This window comes from Hippocampus bargibanti, linkage group LG05 (assembly GCF_051943395.1).
Source record: "Hippocampus bargibanti isolate YZ-2025 linkage group LG05, ASM5194339v1, whole genome shotgun sequence".
NCBI lineage: Eukaryota > Metazoa > Chordata > Actinopteri > Syngnathiformes > Syngnathidae > Hippocampus > Hippocampus bargibanti.
In genome coordinates, this window is record NC_142738.1 from 2,250,465 (window position 1) to 2,267,480 (window position 17,016).

Here is a 17,016-nt window from a genome sequence, read left to right on the forward strand (position 1 = left end):
ACCACGGCTGGCGGAGTGATCTTCGGCGGAAGCACACGACCGAACAGCACCAGAGGTTAAGTTACCAACAGTCCTTATGGAAGGTGACTCTCTTTCCATACGCCATCAACGACCATCAAAAAGGAAAATAAAACTTTATTTTACAGCACAGTTTATTTCTTTAATTACAGTCCTCATGTAATGCGCCTCTCTTTCCAAACAGCAATTCCTTTTGACCTTCGACCTCCAACACCATTCCATCAAGCCATAAATGACCATCACAAATGTAAATAAAGTGACTTTATGATACAATGCAGTGTATTTCTTTCATTACAATACAATAGCACATTTATTATACATAGAATAAGGTATGTTGTGTGTAGTTTTAAGGCTTATTTAGTTGAACAGTGTATTTTATGGAAACCCGGGAACGGATTATTCCCATTTTAATGTTTTCCTATGGGAATTTTTTTTTGAGATACACACTTTTCGCCTTACACACTCTGTCTGGGGACCAATTAAGTTCATAAGTTGAGGTCTCACTGTATTCTGTCACCCTGCGTCGTTCCACCTGTTGCATCCAACTGCAACGTTCAAGCTCCTGTCAGCTGCCCTGTGGGACACCCTCACACACCAACTCGCGAGTTTGAACCTTGACTGGCAATATTCGCACTCGACATTTGGGCTCAGGCAGCTGGACCAACTGCAATGCTCAGCGTAACATGAGGTCGATCAGACGGGATACGAGTAGGGGTGCCTAACCTTTTTTGACCGGAGAGCGACTTTTCAAGCAAACCGACTTCCTGCGATCGACTAACTCACATGTACGCATGACATTAGTAACAGAACATGAACGAAACAGAACAATCAAGTGCTTAAAAGAGGTTCTGAGTTTTGAAAAAATAAAAAATAAAAAATCAGTGCCTACCTTATAGTGATGGGAATTCCGGCTCTTTAAAGAGCCGGTTCTCTTGGCTCGGCTCACTAAAAAGATCCGGCTCTTTTGGCTCCCAAATGGCTCCTCAGTTTTTTTTTTGTTGCTTAAATTAATTAACTACCAAAAATCATGTTTAATTATGTGAAAAACAAATTACTCGTGTAAAAAATACACTACATTAAATATTTGTATTCATATGGTTTGATTTATATGTGCACAGAGAGCATCCACTAACTTTCACTTTCCCTGTGCTTACTCATGGTCTGATGATCAGCTATCAATAATTTGCTTTTCATATTAATAATGCTATCTGCCATTCTCGAGGCAGCCAATATATACACGAGCAAATATGTATGAATCATTAACAACAAAATGGAGGCTATGATTTTTGAAATAATTAATATAATTACTGTTTTCTGAGTTAAAATGTATGATACTTGCCCATGTTAAGTGTTTTGTTACCGCTTCATCTGTTGTTGAGGCGCTCTATTAATCAATATGTATTGTATTGTATAAAAATATTGCTTGATTTGTTAGTTTTTTTTTATGCAACTATTTTGGGGACGTGCACACACACTAGAGAGGATCGTTACTGACAAAATGATGAACTTCTGAGTATTTAAGTTGATTAAATAAGATAAAACTAATGGGAAGTGACTTATTTGAACCGCTATTTCACGGTACTTCGTCCGCCATTCTCGAGGCAGCCAGCCCGCAGGTGTTTTAATTAATCCAGTCCGTCACTTCAAACGCCGTCGCGGGAATGCGATGAATTCATGGAATTTTTTTACGCAACACAAATAAGACAAGCGCAATAAGATTCTCTCTTCATAAATTCAGACTCTTAATGTTAAAACACACACAAAAAAACAATAACATAAGTACAATTCGAAATACTGAAAGTCCAAAGAGAAAGTTCCCACCGACTCCCAATCTGTCAACTCAGCACGGTGGGGCGTTCAAATGCGTAAAAAACAAAATTAAAAAATTTAGTATTTTTGGAATGGCGTCCCCAATGGTCAAAGGGAATCACCCCCGAGCGTGAAAATAAGTTCAAACATTTTCTTCCCGTCACATTTGAGAAATGTTAACATCGTCAAGAAATGTGTGTCCAAAAAAAAAACCGTTATGGAATTCTTACCTGATTGGGAGTCCTCGCAGGTGGAGCAACAGTTGGCGAACTTGCCTTTTTTTCTCCTCTTGTTTTCTCTTATTGTTGTGCCGCCGATTCTCTTTGGCGGTGGCGCTTGTTTGAAGCGAGAGCAGGGCAGGAATTTGTGGAATTAGTCGTGGTATGACATGAAGCCCGGAAAAAAGCCACAGAAAAGACCGCGGGAGGGGAGGCACGTCTGACCCGTAAACGCGTCATCATGGCGGAGGAGGAGGAGGAGTAGGAGGGGTCGGCGAGGCAGGCTTGTTTTATTGTTTTCCACGCTGACAAGAAAACAGTCGAACGAACGGGGGCTACTTTTTATTTTTTAATAAAAAAATGTCACGCTGAATATTGTCGTGAGTTTAAAAAAAATCCAGGTATCAAAATGAAACGTGTAAATTCTGAGAGTCAATCATTAATATTAACATTACGTTATTGTCAAAAAAATATGTATTCTAGCTGTTGTACGAATGATGGGACACAGGATTGTTTCAATCACTTATTATTTTTAATCATAATAATAATACATTTCATTTATAAGCGCTTTTTAAAACTCTCAAGGTCACTTTACAGTAACGGGTTAGTTTTCTGCGGGCGAGCAGCGGCAGCTACATGCGCCAGCATTCACTCAACCCGGAAGTAACTCAAATAGATAGAAAGCTAGCTATCTAGCTGATATAGAGCTAGCCAGCGAGCTAGATCGCTGATAGATAAGATACATAGCCAACCAACTAGACCGCTAATAGCAAGCTAATAGATAACTAACAGATAGCAAATCTTGCCTATCATAATTTATGATGTAACAGGAACCCGAACTATGAATTGTTTTCAAAGTTTACCTACTAGCCACACATTCACCCAATTAAGAATAATCAAAAAGTATTTTTTTAAGTTATGTTCATGCTGTCAGTCAATGGTTTACACTAATTATATTTTTTAGTATGAAACATTCGAGTATGTTTTAGTATTTAGTATGAATGCTGGCATTCAAGTATTCGCACTTGCACCAAAGTCTAGCCTGCTGATGCTTTCACGAGTTAGCTAGCTCAAAGATAGCTAATGCTTTTATCTAACTAGCTAGCACGATTGCTAGATAGGTCGATAGATAATAACTTGCTTGTATTCACAGGGAGGACTTTAGTGTGCTTATTACGTGAGCTACTGAGACCCCCTAGTGGCAACGGTTGGTAAAAACTATCCTCTTTATTACTATATCCACGATAGTAATAAACGGGATAGTTTTAAATAAATAATAAATAATAAATAAATAAAACACTATTGTAGTGCTTTATTTATTTATTTAATCTAGCTCGCTACCGCGCTAGCTATTTATTTGCTATCTGGCTGACTCGCTAGCTATCTATTAGCTAGTTATCTTTCTATCTATTTGAGTTACTCCCGGGTTGAGTGAACGCTGCCACTGCTCACCCACTGAAAAACATATCCGGTGACTGAAAAGTGACCGTGAGAGTTTTGAAATGCACTTATAAATGAAATGTATAATAATAATAATAATAATAATAAACATAATTAGTAGTATTATTATTATTCCTTTCCTCGTTCTTCCATCACTTTGCTGCTGTGAAATGTAAATTTCTCCATTCAGGCGAGACTAATAAAGGTACATCCAATGCAATCCAAAAAGAAACAAATCCTTTGAGAACATCAGAAATTTATTTGGGGTTAATCGGAGGCACTTTAAAATAGATTTTTTTTCCTTTTTTTCCCTTGCCCTGTGTTGTTCAGTCTTAAAGGACAACCGACACCATTTTTTTGTTTCCTGACATCAGAAAAACGTTTTATAGCATCTAAAATAGCCAAAACACGCACGCTGATATTTTTAATCACATGCAAAACACCAATCAAAATGAATTAAAGTGTTCCAAAACAACTTTAAAATGACCTCGGAAATGGCGAGTTTCAGAAAGTCCCGCCCCCTTGTTCGTGACGTCACGCCAGGATACTCCTTCACAAACCGCCATGTTCCAGAATCAAAACAATGAGTTCAGATTCGGAGAAGATGCTTTCTAGTTACTCATCCAGTTATGAATATGATTCTAATAGTTGTGAAGAGGAAAGCATAAATGTTTGCAATGGATTAAAGAAGTCCTTCTGTATCATTTTGAGGCGTCTGGACTCTTACGTAGCTCCCAGAAAATGGACAAGATGGCGCCCAACCTACGTTTGAAATGGGCTGATTTGTCTGCTGGGAATTTGTGTCAACTAGTATCAAATAGTAGTATTGGTGCAACACACAACGATTCAGCATCGCGTTATTTATGTAGTTTTCCTTCTAATTTCGCCATCAACACAGTGTTTTCAGATGAAAAAAAAGTACCCAAAATGCATTGTGTGTCGCTTTCTCGGTCAGGGGCGTTCCTTCAGTGACGTCACATACGGACTCGTCACCAACTCGAAAACAAGACTTCCTGAATATTCAGCATGAGTCTTAAAAGGTAAAATATAGCTTTAATATGCGCTGGAATCTTTGTCAAAGGCGCTCAGTAGAATTCATTTGAAGTGATTTTACAAATTATGGACACAACTTGTCCGGAAGTGTCGGTTGTCCTTTAAAGATCACCCTGCTTTCAAAACAAATTCACAACTTTATTCATAAAGTCGCGTTCTCAAAGGTGCAAATTGAACACCGCTGATTGACCTACCACATAAACACGCGCCATCCTCATTCACATATCCCTCCGCCGAGCATTTTGTCGTTCACATTTGTTTTTTTTTCTGCTCGTCCTTCACATTTTCTTCCTCTTGCCTTTCGTTTTCAACCCGACGCCGACCATCAACTTGCAAATCAGTGAACTGACTCGACACGGTGGCACAAGTCTGCATCTTGTTCAATAAAAGCAACACACACACACACACACACACACACACACACACACACACACACACACACACACACACACACACACACACACATTCCTGTTTCAAGGCTTTGTGAGGTCCGGATAACTCCAGATAAGGAGTGACGACCACCGTTGTTGATAAGTTTAGAGAAGAACTAGTGTTACATTTAAACACTAAATTTCACCCCATTTCCCACTTCAACTTCTTTAAAAACAAAGCAATAAAAAGTGGATTTGAAACTGTAATAACAGCAGGAGTGAGGACTCTAAATGTGTACATTCAAAGTCCTCACCCCTGTAGTGAATTTGGTTTAAAATATCGTTTTACTTTTTGCGGTATGAACTTTTTCCTCTCATTAATCACGCAAACACACACACATAAACACACACACAGTGACTAAAAAGTGTGTATCCAAGTGAAATGAAAATACACACAAAAAAAATCATTTTGGGTGTATTTGTGAGGACCTCCCTGAAACTTTAACAGATGCATATATAGACCCTCTAGAAGCCTTTAGAATGAAAAACTTGAGAAGACCGGCCAAAAGGTCCTCACTTATCTAAAATGTCCTCACTACATTTGGTATAAGATGTTAGTGGTCCTCACAAGACTAGCCATACAAACAAACACACACACATACATACGCACACACACACACACACACACACACACACACACACACACACAAATAGAGATTACATTTACTTAAGAAAAAAAAAAAAAAACAATAAAAACAAAGAATATAAATTAACCCAAAGCCTCCTGTGGAAAAAGAAGTTGTAGCAGTGTCAAAATGTTCTATAGGAAATAATCGGAATGTGTGAGTTATCCGGAAAGTTCCTCGAGTATTTACACTGTGCTTTGCTTTCCAGAGAAAGCTCATCTGGGGTCAGAGTTCAAAAAAAAAAAAAAAAAAAAATACAATAAAAAATATTTGACTTAAAAGGTCCTCTTTACGTTGGATAGCGACTCATCTTATTTTCTTCCTGCTTTCTTTCGTCTTGGTGTTGGTTAACGTCACTTCTTGGAGAGGAATTTCATCTTGTTTCCTATTAAAAATAAATAAATAATAATAATAATATAATATGAGTAACAATAAATAAAATCTAGATTAATGTTTCCAAAACTGGTTCATTTTTGACTCAGAAAATAAATGAAAATACAATCAAATAAAAATGAATGTTTCCAATAGCCGTTCATTTTTGAATAAAAAAAATAAGAAAAATAAATTCAAATAAAGATGAATATTTCCAAAATGGGTTCATTTTTGACTTAAAAAAATAAATTGATCAAAAACTAAAATAAAAATGAATGTTTCCAAAATTGGTTCATATTTTACTATAAAAAAAATAAAATAAAAATATTTCCAAGACAGCTTCATTTTTTTGCCAAAATAAATAAATATATAAATAAATAAATAAATAAATAAAATCAAGATTAATGTTTCCTAAACTGGTTCATTTTCGAATAAAAAATAAAAACATAAAATAAAAATTAATCTTTCCAAAATGGGTTCATTTTTTACTCAAAAAAATGAATTAATCAAAAACTAAAATAAAAATGAATGTTTCCAAAATTGGTTCATTTTTTACTATAAAATAATAAAATATAAATATTTCCAAGACAGGTTCATTTTTTTGCCAAAATAAATAAATAAATGTAGAAATAAATAAATAAAATCAAGATTAATGTCTCCAAAACTGGTTCATTTTTGACTCAGAAATTAAATAAAAATAAAATACAAATGAATGTTTCCAAAACTGGTTCATTTTCGAATTAAAAAAAAATAAGAAAAATAAAATCAAATAAAGATGAATGGTTCCAAAATGGGTTCATTTTTGACTCAACAAAATAAAAAAAATAAAAAAACAAAATTGTTGTTGTTTCCAAAATTGTTTTTTTTTTACTCAAATAAATAAATAAATAAATAAGATAAAGATAAATGTTTCCAAAACAGGTTTGTTTTTGACGACATATTGTAAAAATATATCAATAAATAAATACATTAAATAAAGATGAATGTTTCCAAAATGGGTTCATTTTTGACTCAAAAAATACATAAATAAAAAAAAATACAATAAAATAAAATAAAGATGAATGTTTCCTAAATGCGCCTTAAACAGGTAACATCCGACTTCCGACCCGCTCGACTTACAACCACCCGTATTTACAACCACGACCTCCAGACCCTATTTTTAACATTTTAAGAGGTGTGTGTGTGTGTGTGTGTGTGTGTGTGTGTGTGTGTGTGTGTGTGTTTCATTTAGCCTCCGAGTCTCTATTCAACATTTTGACTTACGACCGTTTGGTCGGAACGGAACTCGGTCGTAAGTCGGATGTTATGGAAAACGTTTGAAAACACACCATTCATTGGGGGTGCGCCTTATACTTCAGTGCGTCTTGTACACCGGAAAATACGTTAAAATTCTCACCTAAGCCTTTTAAGAACTTGTTGACGCCTCGCTGTTCACTGCCAGGAAGTGAGTCAAGGTATTCCTGCGAGCGCACCTCAAACAGACCTGGAGGAAGAAGGACACGACCGAATAATCCAAAAAATATTTCCCCAATGACTTCCATTTCACGAATAAGTCTTCTGTCTGGTACCTCTGAGGCCTTGCCGGCGGAGCTCCCTCTCCTGGATGAAACCTGTAAACATCTGAGTTTCCATAAACACCTCCAGGAACCTCCTCAAACTTTTGGAGGTGACCGCTTTACGAAAGGCTTCCCGCTGAAAGGAGGCGGCGCAGGAAGAGGAACAGGAAGGACCGGGCAAAGCGGAGGACGAGACGGACGACTCGTCTTCACGCTCTGAGCCGCCCATGAAGAGCGAATAATGGCCGACCATTTCCACGAAGAAACGCACAAATGCTTCTGAAACCACTGTGCTGAGGGAACTGGAGTCTGACGGGGAAAAAAAAAACAAAAACCAGTGACGCGCCAACTTTAAAGGACAACCGACGTCTCCGGACAAGTTGTGTCCATAATTTGTAAAATGGCTTCAAATGACTTCTACTGAGCGTATTTTACAAAGATTCCACCGCATATAGCTATAGTTTACGTTTTAAGACTCGCGCTGAATATTCCGGAAGTCTTGTTTTTGAGTTAGTGTCGAGTCCTCACCCTACGTCACTGAAGGAACGCCCCTGACTGAAAAAAGGACGCATTGTAGCAGCCCTTCCATCACGTCAATGCATTTTGCTGTGCTTGTTTGGCCTGAAAACTTTGTGTTGCACCAAAAAGAGGCAGAACATGGCGACAAAGCTCCGTGTAAGGAATTCATCAGCCGGTGGAAACGGGCTGATGAATTCCTTACACAGAGCCATTCTCTGCCACTTTTTTCGTGCTACATTTCCCCCCCTATTGCCTCAAAATGGCACAGAATAAATTCTTTAATCAATTGCAAACATGTATGCTTTCCTCTTCAGAACTATTTGAATCATATTCATAACTGGATGCGTAACAAGAAAGCATATTCTCTGAATCTGAAGCTATTGTTTTTAAGCTCTTTTTATTCTCCAGCAATGCAAGACGTCTTGGCGTGACGTCACGTACTGGGGGCGGGATTTTCTGAAAATGCCCAATTCGCAGCTCATTTTTTTGCGGATTTTGGACACTAATTCATCTTTATTGGTGTTTTGCATTTGACTAAAAATATCAGCCTGCGTGTTTTAGATGCTATAAAATGTTTTTATGATGTCAGTTAGGAAACAAAAAAGTGATGTCGGTTGTCCTTTAAAGGACAACGACAACATTTTTTGTCCCCCCAAAAAAATAATATATATATATATATATATATATATATATATATATAAATATATGCGGTGAAATCTCTGTAAAATGCGCTCAGTAGAAGTCATTTGAAGTGATTTTACAAATTATGGACGCAACTTGTCCGGTGGTGTCGGTTGTCCTTTAACCCTTCCATCCACCATTTTACGACAAGATTCAGAATCAAGACTCACCGCTGTCTCCCTTATCCGAAGCCAGCTCCCTCCTCTTCTCCAGTACATGTTCCAAAGCCGCCTGCAGCTTGTGGGGGAGAATGGAGTCCTCGTCATCCATCTGCGGAGGTGAAAAAAAAAAGCAAAATAAATGAAAAACGCACAACATCTGCGGCAACCAGTTATGAATATGCATAAATGATTGTGTCTTTCTTTTTTTGTTCACTACCTGACGTAGGAAGCGGCTATTGCCGAGGTCGACCACCAAGACCTGTGGGAAATTGAAGTTAATTGATTGTGTACTTGTTGATATGGGAAGAATTTATACACGAGCTAGCTATTAACTAGCTAGCTAGCTTTCTATCTATTTGATTTAATTCCGCGTTGAGTGAACGCTGGCGCATTTGGCTGCCGCTGCTCGCGCACAGAAAAACCGATCCTGTGACTGTAAAGTGACATTGAGAGTTTTGAAAGGCGCTTATAAATGAAATGTATTATTATTATTATTATTATTATTATTATTATTATTATTGAGTTCAAAATGATTCTTAAACATAGTTAATAAATATACTATGTATATACACTGTATATAGATAGCTAGATAGATAGCTCGATACATAGATAGCTAGATCACTTAGCTAGCTAGCTGATGTTTTGAGCTCGCTAACTTGCTGATGCTTTCACCTGGTTAGATAGCTTAAAGTTAGCTCGCTAAAAGCTAGCTGATGCTTTTATCGAGCTAGAAAGAGGGAGCAAGATAGATAGAAAGATAGATAGATCACTTAGCTAGCTGAATGATGTTTTTAGCTAGCTAACTTGCTGATGCTTTCACCTAGTTAGCTAGCTAAAAGTTAGCTCGCTGAGAGCTAGCTGCTTTTATCTAGCTAGAGGGCGAGAGAGAGAGACCATGAGAGCAAGATAGATAGATAGATAGTTCACTTAGCTAGCTAGCTGACGTTTTTAGCTAGCTAACTTGCGGATGCTTTCACTGAGTTAGCTAGCTAAAAGTTAGCTAGCGAAACGCTAACTTCTTTTATCTAGCTCGAGAGAGGGAGAGAGAGAGAGGGAGGGAGAGCAAGATAGATAGAAAGATAGTTCACTTAGCTTGCTAGCGGATGTTTTTAGCGAGCCATCTCGTAAATCAGTATGTTAGGTGTACATTCAAGTCAAATGCGTATTTGAAAAAGTATCCCAAAAGTGTTTTTAGAACCACACTTTTTTTTAAATAAATATAGATAGGGTCCCTTCACGTTAAACACCACAGAATTCTATGGATCAAATATTTTGGACAAGTTTAAAAAAAAAGAACGTTTAAACCACTAGAAGGCGCCAGGGAACCACTATCTATAGAAATGATGGCATTTTCTGTAGCTAATGGCCGAAAACTAAAACAAACAAAACTGATTCTCCTTTGTTCTTACCTCCTCGATAGGAAGCTCTTTGAGTCGAGGCAGCGAGCTAGAGAGAAGCCCGACGATGAAAGGCGTCGGGGTGCACACGATATCCAACATGGAAGGCGGTAGAACAGGAATATACGTGTGCTGCCACGTGAACGGGTAGAGGAGAGCCACCACGGCGTGGCAAGACTGTGACAAGGTGCTGCCAAAGAAAAACAACAGGGGGGGGGGGGTTATATAATAATAATAATACATTTAATTTCTAAGCACCTTTCAAAACTCTCAAGGTCACTTTACAGTCACAGGATTTTTTTTCTGCGAGTGAGCTGCGGCAGCCACATGCGCCAGCGTTCACTCAACCCGGAAATACCTCAAATAGATAGATAGTGAACAGAAAGCTAACAGATAGCCAGCTAGACAGTTAGCTAACTAGCTAGGTAGCCATAAAGCTAATAAATAGCCAGCTACATAGTTGGACAGCTAGCCAGATAGCAAATGGATAGCAAATAGATAGCCAGCTAAGTAGCTAGCTAGATACCAAATAGATAACCAGCTACATAGCTCGCCAGCCAGCCAGATAGCTAATAGATAGCAAATAGTTAGCCAGTTAGGTAGCTAGCTAGATAGCTAATACATAGTAAATATATATTTTGCAATCGTTTTAGGACGACATAAACATTCAATGCGGCATAAAAAAACCTTCATTAAAAAAAGAGTTAATTCCTAAATTACATGGGTGTGGAGTTATATGAGTTTGAAATGAGGGCGGCTGGCCAAAATATAATGCAATACATACTGGTTTATATAGCACTTTAACAACAGGTGAAGGTGAAACAAAGTGCTAAAAGGGAAATTATGCCTCCTGATGGAAAGGAAAAACACTGCCAGAGGCCATGGCCAGCGCTTTATCAGCACCCAAGCAAGAAAAAAACGAAACCAGAAAATATTCCGGAATGGTGCTCCACAACATGCTTTTCAATTCGCTCATTTGGAAATGGCAGTGAATCTGTGTTTTCTTCTCTTCATTGATGTGCGTTCCTCAGAGCTCAAGCACGAGCCACATGTTGTTTTCATTAAATGCTAATTCAATGGCAGCTGCTGCCACCGAAGCAAAGCCAGGTGTGGCACAGCTTGGGGCCAACCGTGTTAATAGAATGGGCGTCGACTTCCAAGCACTTTTGCGAGCATGTGACTTTTTCTATCCTGGCACCAAGACAGATTTCCAAAGACGACGGCAGTGGCATTCCTTCCTTTCACATTTTTTTTCAGGATTTGTTTGTTTGCGGTGAAGAACCCGATACGTCGTTCAAGTAAAACAAATCAGGTCTGTGTAAGGTCCATCGATGAAAAGGTTTCTTCAGCCGTCATCTGTACTTCTTTGAAGGTGTCGGACGGTTCGCTTCTTATACAAGAAGCTTCGTCAGCAAACTAAATTCTTACTGGTAGTTTCGGCCTTATATACAGTAAAGTCTCGTTATATCGATATCGGATATATCGATAGTCCCGGTTATATCGATACTATTTCTATGCACGCACGGAGAAAATTACATGCAAACAGGGTCGGATATATCGATAGTCCCGGTTATATCGATATTTTTTCGGACTCCCTTGAATATCGATATAACGAGACTTTACTGTATATTCCTAATGTCCAGACGTGGCGGTGCCGGACTCTGCTATGATTGGTCCCTGCTCTGAGGTTGGGGGAAGCAGAGGACTACTCCCTGCGGCTCCACTGATTACTTCTATTGTCCTGACTGACAACTGTCCTGATTGCCCAATTTGCCCTGGTATCACCTCTTCCGCATAACTAAGCCTATGTTGCCTAAGCAGTCTGTTGTACGAACGATTCAAATTGAACCTCACCCCACCATTACGGTTTAGGGAAGGATTTTGCTGTTTTATGAAAATAGGTTATTTTACTCCCCTTTCGTTTTAAAACAAATTAGCAAACATGGGGAATTTTAACTATCTATTAGCTATCTTTTAGCTGGCTAGCTAGCTTTCTATCTATTTCAGTTATTCCGTGTTGAGTGAACGCTGGCGCGTGTGGCTGCCTCCGCTCACCGGCAGACAAAAGTTATCCTGTGACTGTAAAGCGACCTTGAGAGTTTTGTAAGGCGCGTACAAATAAAATGTATGATTATTTATTATGATTAAATATTGTGAATTTAACGATCGCACATAAAACAGAAATATTTGTGGTCCCGACACTCGGACCGATCTCAAAATTGTGGAGACCCACTAAGCTATGTAAGTGCATAAAGATACTTTGAGGCCAACCTGAGCTTGTCTGCAGTAAAGATGATCCGCCGCTCGAGAAGCAGGGAGGCGAACACTCGCAGGAGCAGGCGCAGGCTCAGCGAAGAGAAAAGACACTCAAAGTCGACGTGTTCCAGACGGGAATCGGACGGTCGGCAAAGCTCGATCACCTGATGGGGGGGTGGGGGGGGGGGGATATGGGGGACGTGAATATGAGGATGATGTCAAAAACCATCAAGTGACTGGATCTCACCTCTGTCCCAGATCCAGGGAGGAAGTTTTTGACACTGATGGTCCGTCCCGGAGCAGGAAAAGGAGCCTCCATGATGCCTCTCATAAAGGGTTGCACAAGTGCAGGCGAGATGGCTCTCCGCTTTTCCACTTCGTCTAAGATCTGGCAACATGGATTTATTTCTATTAGAAAAGGTCAAACGTTTTCTATATTTTCATTGTCAAAGCAAAAACTGGGACCAAGAAGAAAAAAAATAATTCAGCAGAACAGATTAATGGCATGTCCATTAATTTCAATGGTCAACTATGATTTGGTATCTGTCCCCATTTCTGAATTTCTATTTAAACCCCAATTAAATCTGATATCATCATTGTCACCGCAACAACTAGGACCAACGCAAGAAAGAATAAAAAACATCAGCAGAACACTTTAATGGCATTTCCATTCATTTCAATGGTCAACTATGACTTGGTATCTGTCCTCGTTACCAAATTTGTGTTTACACCTCAATTAAATCTGATATCATCAGTGTCACCGCAACAACCGGGACCAACGCAAGAAAAAAATAAATCAGCAGAACAGATTAAGGGCATTTCTATTCATTCCAATGGTCAACTATGACCTGGTATTTGTCCGCCTTTCCGAATTTTGGTTTACACCCCATTTTGTGACTACATTACTTTATGCAAAGCTACAAAGCACACGACCCCTTCAAGGACACATTTACTTCCGTTTTAATGAAGCGATGGTTGCGTCAGCAGACATTTTTAATAATAATAATAATAATAATAATAATAATAAATAATAATCCATTTCATTTCTCAGCGCATTTCAAAACTCTTATGGTCACTTTACAGTCACAGGATCAGTTTGTCTGTGGGTGAGCAGTGGCAGCCACACACGCCAGCGTTCACTCAACCCGGAAGTAACTCAAAAAGATAGAAAGCTAGCTAGCTAGCCAATCGATAGCTAGATAGCTATTGGCTATCTAGCTCCCCGCCCGGCTATCTAGCTAGCTATTAGCTATAGAGCTATCTGGCTGGCTGGCTACCTATCTAGCTATCTAGCTATTAGCTATAGAGCTATCTGGCTGGCTGGCTACCTATCTAGCTGGCTCTCCAGCTATCTAGCTATTAGCTATAGAGCTATCTGGCTGGCTAGCTATCCAGCTGGCTAGCTGTTCGCTATCTAAAGTTTTTTATCATCGCCGCTTGGATATGAAAACCTTTTGGGAGCTTTTGCTTGGACTGTACCTTCGAAAAGAGGTCAAAGCAGCCCAATCGACTGACGATGCAATAGACCTCGGGGAGCCTCCGGCCTTTACCGCTGGGCTGTGGAAAAAAGGGGGGGCGGGGATCAATTAAGTTCGTTTGCCAAACATTTATTTCCCATAAGAAACCATTAAAAATGAGAATAATCCGTTCCCAGGTCCCCATAAAACATAATTTCTACTAAATAAGCCTTAAAAACCACACAAAATAGACCTTATTTCATGTATAATAAATGTGCTATGGTATTGTAATTAAAGAAATAAACTCTACCTTATAATAGAGTCGTTTTATTTATCTTTGTGATGGTCGTTGATGTAGTACGGCGATAATACCCTCACTCACAATGTCCCCTGCTAGCTGCTTTTCGTTAATCCAAATCAACAGACGTTTTTTTAACCTCTTCTATTGCCTGAGACCGTTGCTTAGACAACACAGAAAACACCCTTAGCTACACGTAGCAATGGTCGACTTAGCATACTGGTACTACGCTAAGTGACACAAATGCACACCTCGTTCGTGTTTTTCGCTGATCTTCTTCTGCTCGACCGTAATTTTCTTTTATGTCCTCTTCAGTTTAACACTAGCCTGTGGTGGGGTCTATTTCGTTCGCATAATAGCAAAAGTACTCCACTCGATAGCAAACTACGTCTGCACTCAAAGGGGTTGTGGAAAACCGTAGCGCTGTTCGACCGTGTGGTTTGGTTCGTCTGCCGAGAACTAGTTAGTCTGCCACGATTATATTCTAAGCCGAGGTATCACTGTATTTAAAAGGTTAGTCAAGGTTAGTTAGCAACCGAACACAAGGCCCACAATGGAAGCACAGAAGATCTAGGGTCAGTCTGAGGTGAAAAAACACACCCTGTTCAACTCATCTTCATGTTGGGTGGACAAAGTTAGGGAAACAGTTTGGAGTACGTACCAGTAATCGTCTGCAGTAGCCAAATCGACGACTTCCGTCCTCGCCGGTCAGCACAAATGAAAAAGTCTCACTGTGGGGGGGGATGAAATATTTATTTTTTTTTTTTAATACACATCTCATCTACGAGTATCATCCTGAATGTAAAACTTCTTCACAAAAATATCTCATCGCAATACTAAAGATCTTTCTTTTTCAAAACCTTTCTTTATCACCCAAGAAAGGAGCGTCAGCGCAGAGCGCCGATGCGTATTGTGGATTTGTCGTGGCTTGGAATTGAAGCGGATTTACATGGGAACAGGAGATGTGAGACAATCTCTATTCGTCAATGAATTCTTACTGCTTCGTGTTAGCTTTCAACATTTAGCTTGTTGCAGACGTGCACATTCCACCATGACCTCCCCGATCCACTGGTGAAAAGGAAGCTTTGATCCTCTCCACTTTTATCTGTAACTGCTTGAAAGTGCTTGTGTTGTGTCACATTATTTAATAATAATACATTTCATTTATAAGCGCATTTCAAAGCTCTTAAGGTCACTTTACAATCACAGAACCATTTTTTTTCTGTGGGTGAGCAGCGGCAGTCACACGCGCCAGCGTTCACTCAACCCGAAAGTAACTCAAATAGATAGAAAGTTATCTCGCTAGCTAATAGATAATAATAATTATAATTGATTACATTTTAAGCACCTTTCAAAGCTCTCAAGGAGGTTATTTCCAACATGGACGGTTACCCGATGCTATTTGCGTCCATGCTAACGGTGCCGCTAACCGCAACGCCGCGACCGACCTGGGGAAGTTGTCGACGGGCGCCCAATCCTTGGCGTCGGGGAAGCAGAACTGAGGGATGACCTTCAGCTGGTCTTCTGTCTCCCGCATGAACTTGAAGCTTCGTTCAAGCTGGATTGGAAGGAAAAAAAACATGATTATATATATATATATATATATATATATATATATATATATATATATATATATATATATATATATATATATATATATATATATACATACACACATTAAAGTCTCGTTATATCGATATCGGATATATCGATAGTCCCGGTTATATCGATACTATTTCTATGCACGCACAGAGAAAATTACATGCTAACAGGGTCGGATATATCGATAGTCCCGGTTATATCGATATTTTTTCGGACTCCCTTGAATATCGATATAACGAGACTTTACTGTATATATATTATATATTTTTTTCAAAGTGCAGTAGTGATAGCGTCAGTTGAACTTTTCATATTATTTGGACACAAGTTATCTATCTATCTATCTATCTATCTATCTATCTATCTATCTATCTATCTATCTATCTATCTATCTATCTATTTGTGTATTTATGTGTGTATTTGTGTATTGATGTGTGTATTTGTTCATTTGTGCATTTGTTTATTTGTTTATCTATCTATTTATTTATTAATGTATTTATTTATGTATTCATATGTTTTTTTATAATCAATTATCTAATTGTTTATTAGCATTTATATTTAATTAATAATTATTTTATATTTATTCATTCATACTTTTTATTATTTATATTTATATTTTTTCCCCCTGTATATTATTCATTTTTTCCTTTTCCTGAACAGAATGCATGAATTTGTTTTGACCCATTTTTTTTATTATTTTTCGGTGACAATGAGGTAGTGGTGTTAGCAATCTGAAATCACTGCCTGTGTGTTGCTAAGTACAGTACGAAAAACCCTTTATTCAAATCTTTGAGTCGATTTTTGTGACTTAAAAATCTTTTCGGCCTCTAAATGGCCAAATTAGCGCTTGTATGTTTGTTTGTTTTTTAGCGAATATACAGTGTGTTTACTTTGAGAGGAAACTGCTGCGTGACTTCGGGCAGATAAGGAACTCCAGCTTTGGTCTTGTGGAGGGCCACAACAATGAAGTACTCGAAAAGTTTTCTGTCCTCCATCAGATCCCTGTCCAAGGTCCGGTACCGCCCCGTCTGCCTCAGCATGGACTGGATCGAAACCAGCCTTTGGCTATGAGCTTAAAAGGCAACAAAAACCCGCATGAGGTTACAAAAGAGGTCCATGTGTTGA

General features: G+C 38.7%; 1 protein-coding gene across 1 annotated transcript in view; it reads right to left on the minus strand.

Annotated features, from left to right (window-relative positions):
- Positions 1-3,724: 3,724 nt before the first annotated feature.
- Positions 3,725-17,016, minus strand: part of LOC148897433 (DENN domain-containing protein 2A) — a 45,979-nt gene continuing 32,687 nt past the window's right edge. Inside the window, exons 9-20 of the mRNA XM_088996523.1 lie at positions 16,782-16,963; positions 15,741-15,850; positions 14,954-15,023; positions 14,017-14,094; positions 12,785-12,925; positions 12,553-12,701; positions 10,294-10,471; positions 9,102-9,143; positions 8,894-8,993; positions 7,536-7,832; positions 7,364-7,450; positions 3,725-5,980 (exon numbers count right to left, since the gene is read on the minus strand). Coding sequence (XP_088852649.1) covers positions 5,949-5,980; positions 7,364-7,450; positions 7,536-7,832; positions 8,894-8,993; positions 9,102-9,143; positions 10,294-10,471; positions 12,553-12,701; positions 12,785-12,925; positions 14,017-14,094; positions 14,954-15,023; positions 15,741-15,850; positions 16,782-16,963 — 1,466 coding nt within the window. The 3' untranslated portion in view covers positions 3,725-5,948. The remainder of the gene's footprint in view (positions 5,981-7,363; positions 7,451-7,535; positions 7,833-8,893; positions 8,994-9,101; positions 9,144-10,293; positions 10,472-12,552; positions 12,702-12,784; positions 12,926-14,016; positions 14,095-14,953; positions 15,024-15,740; positions 15,851-16,781; positions 16,964-17,016) is intronic.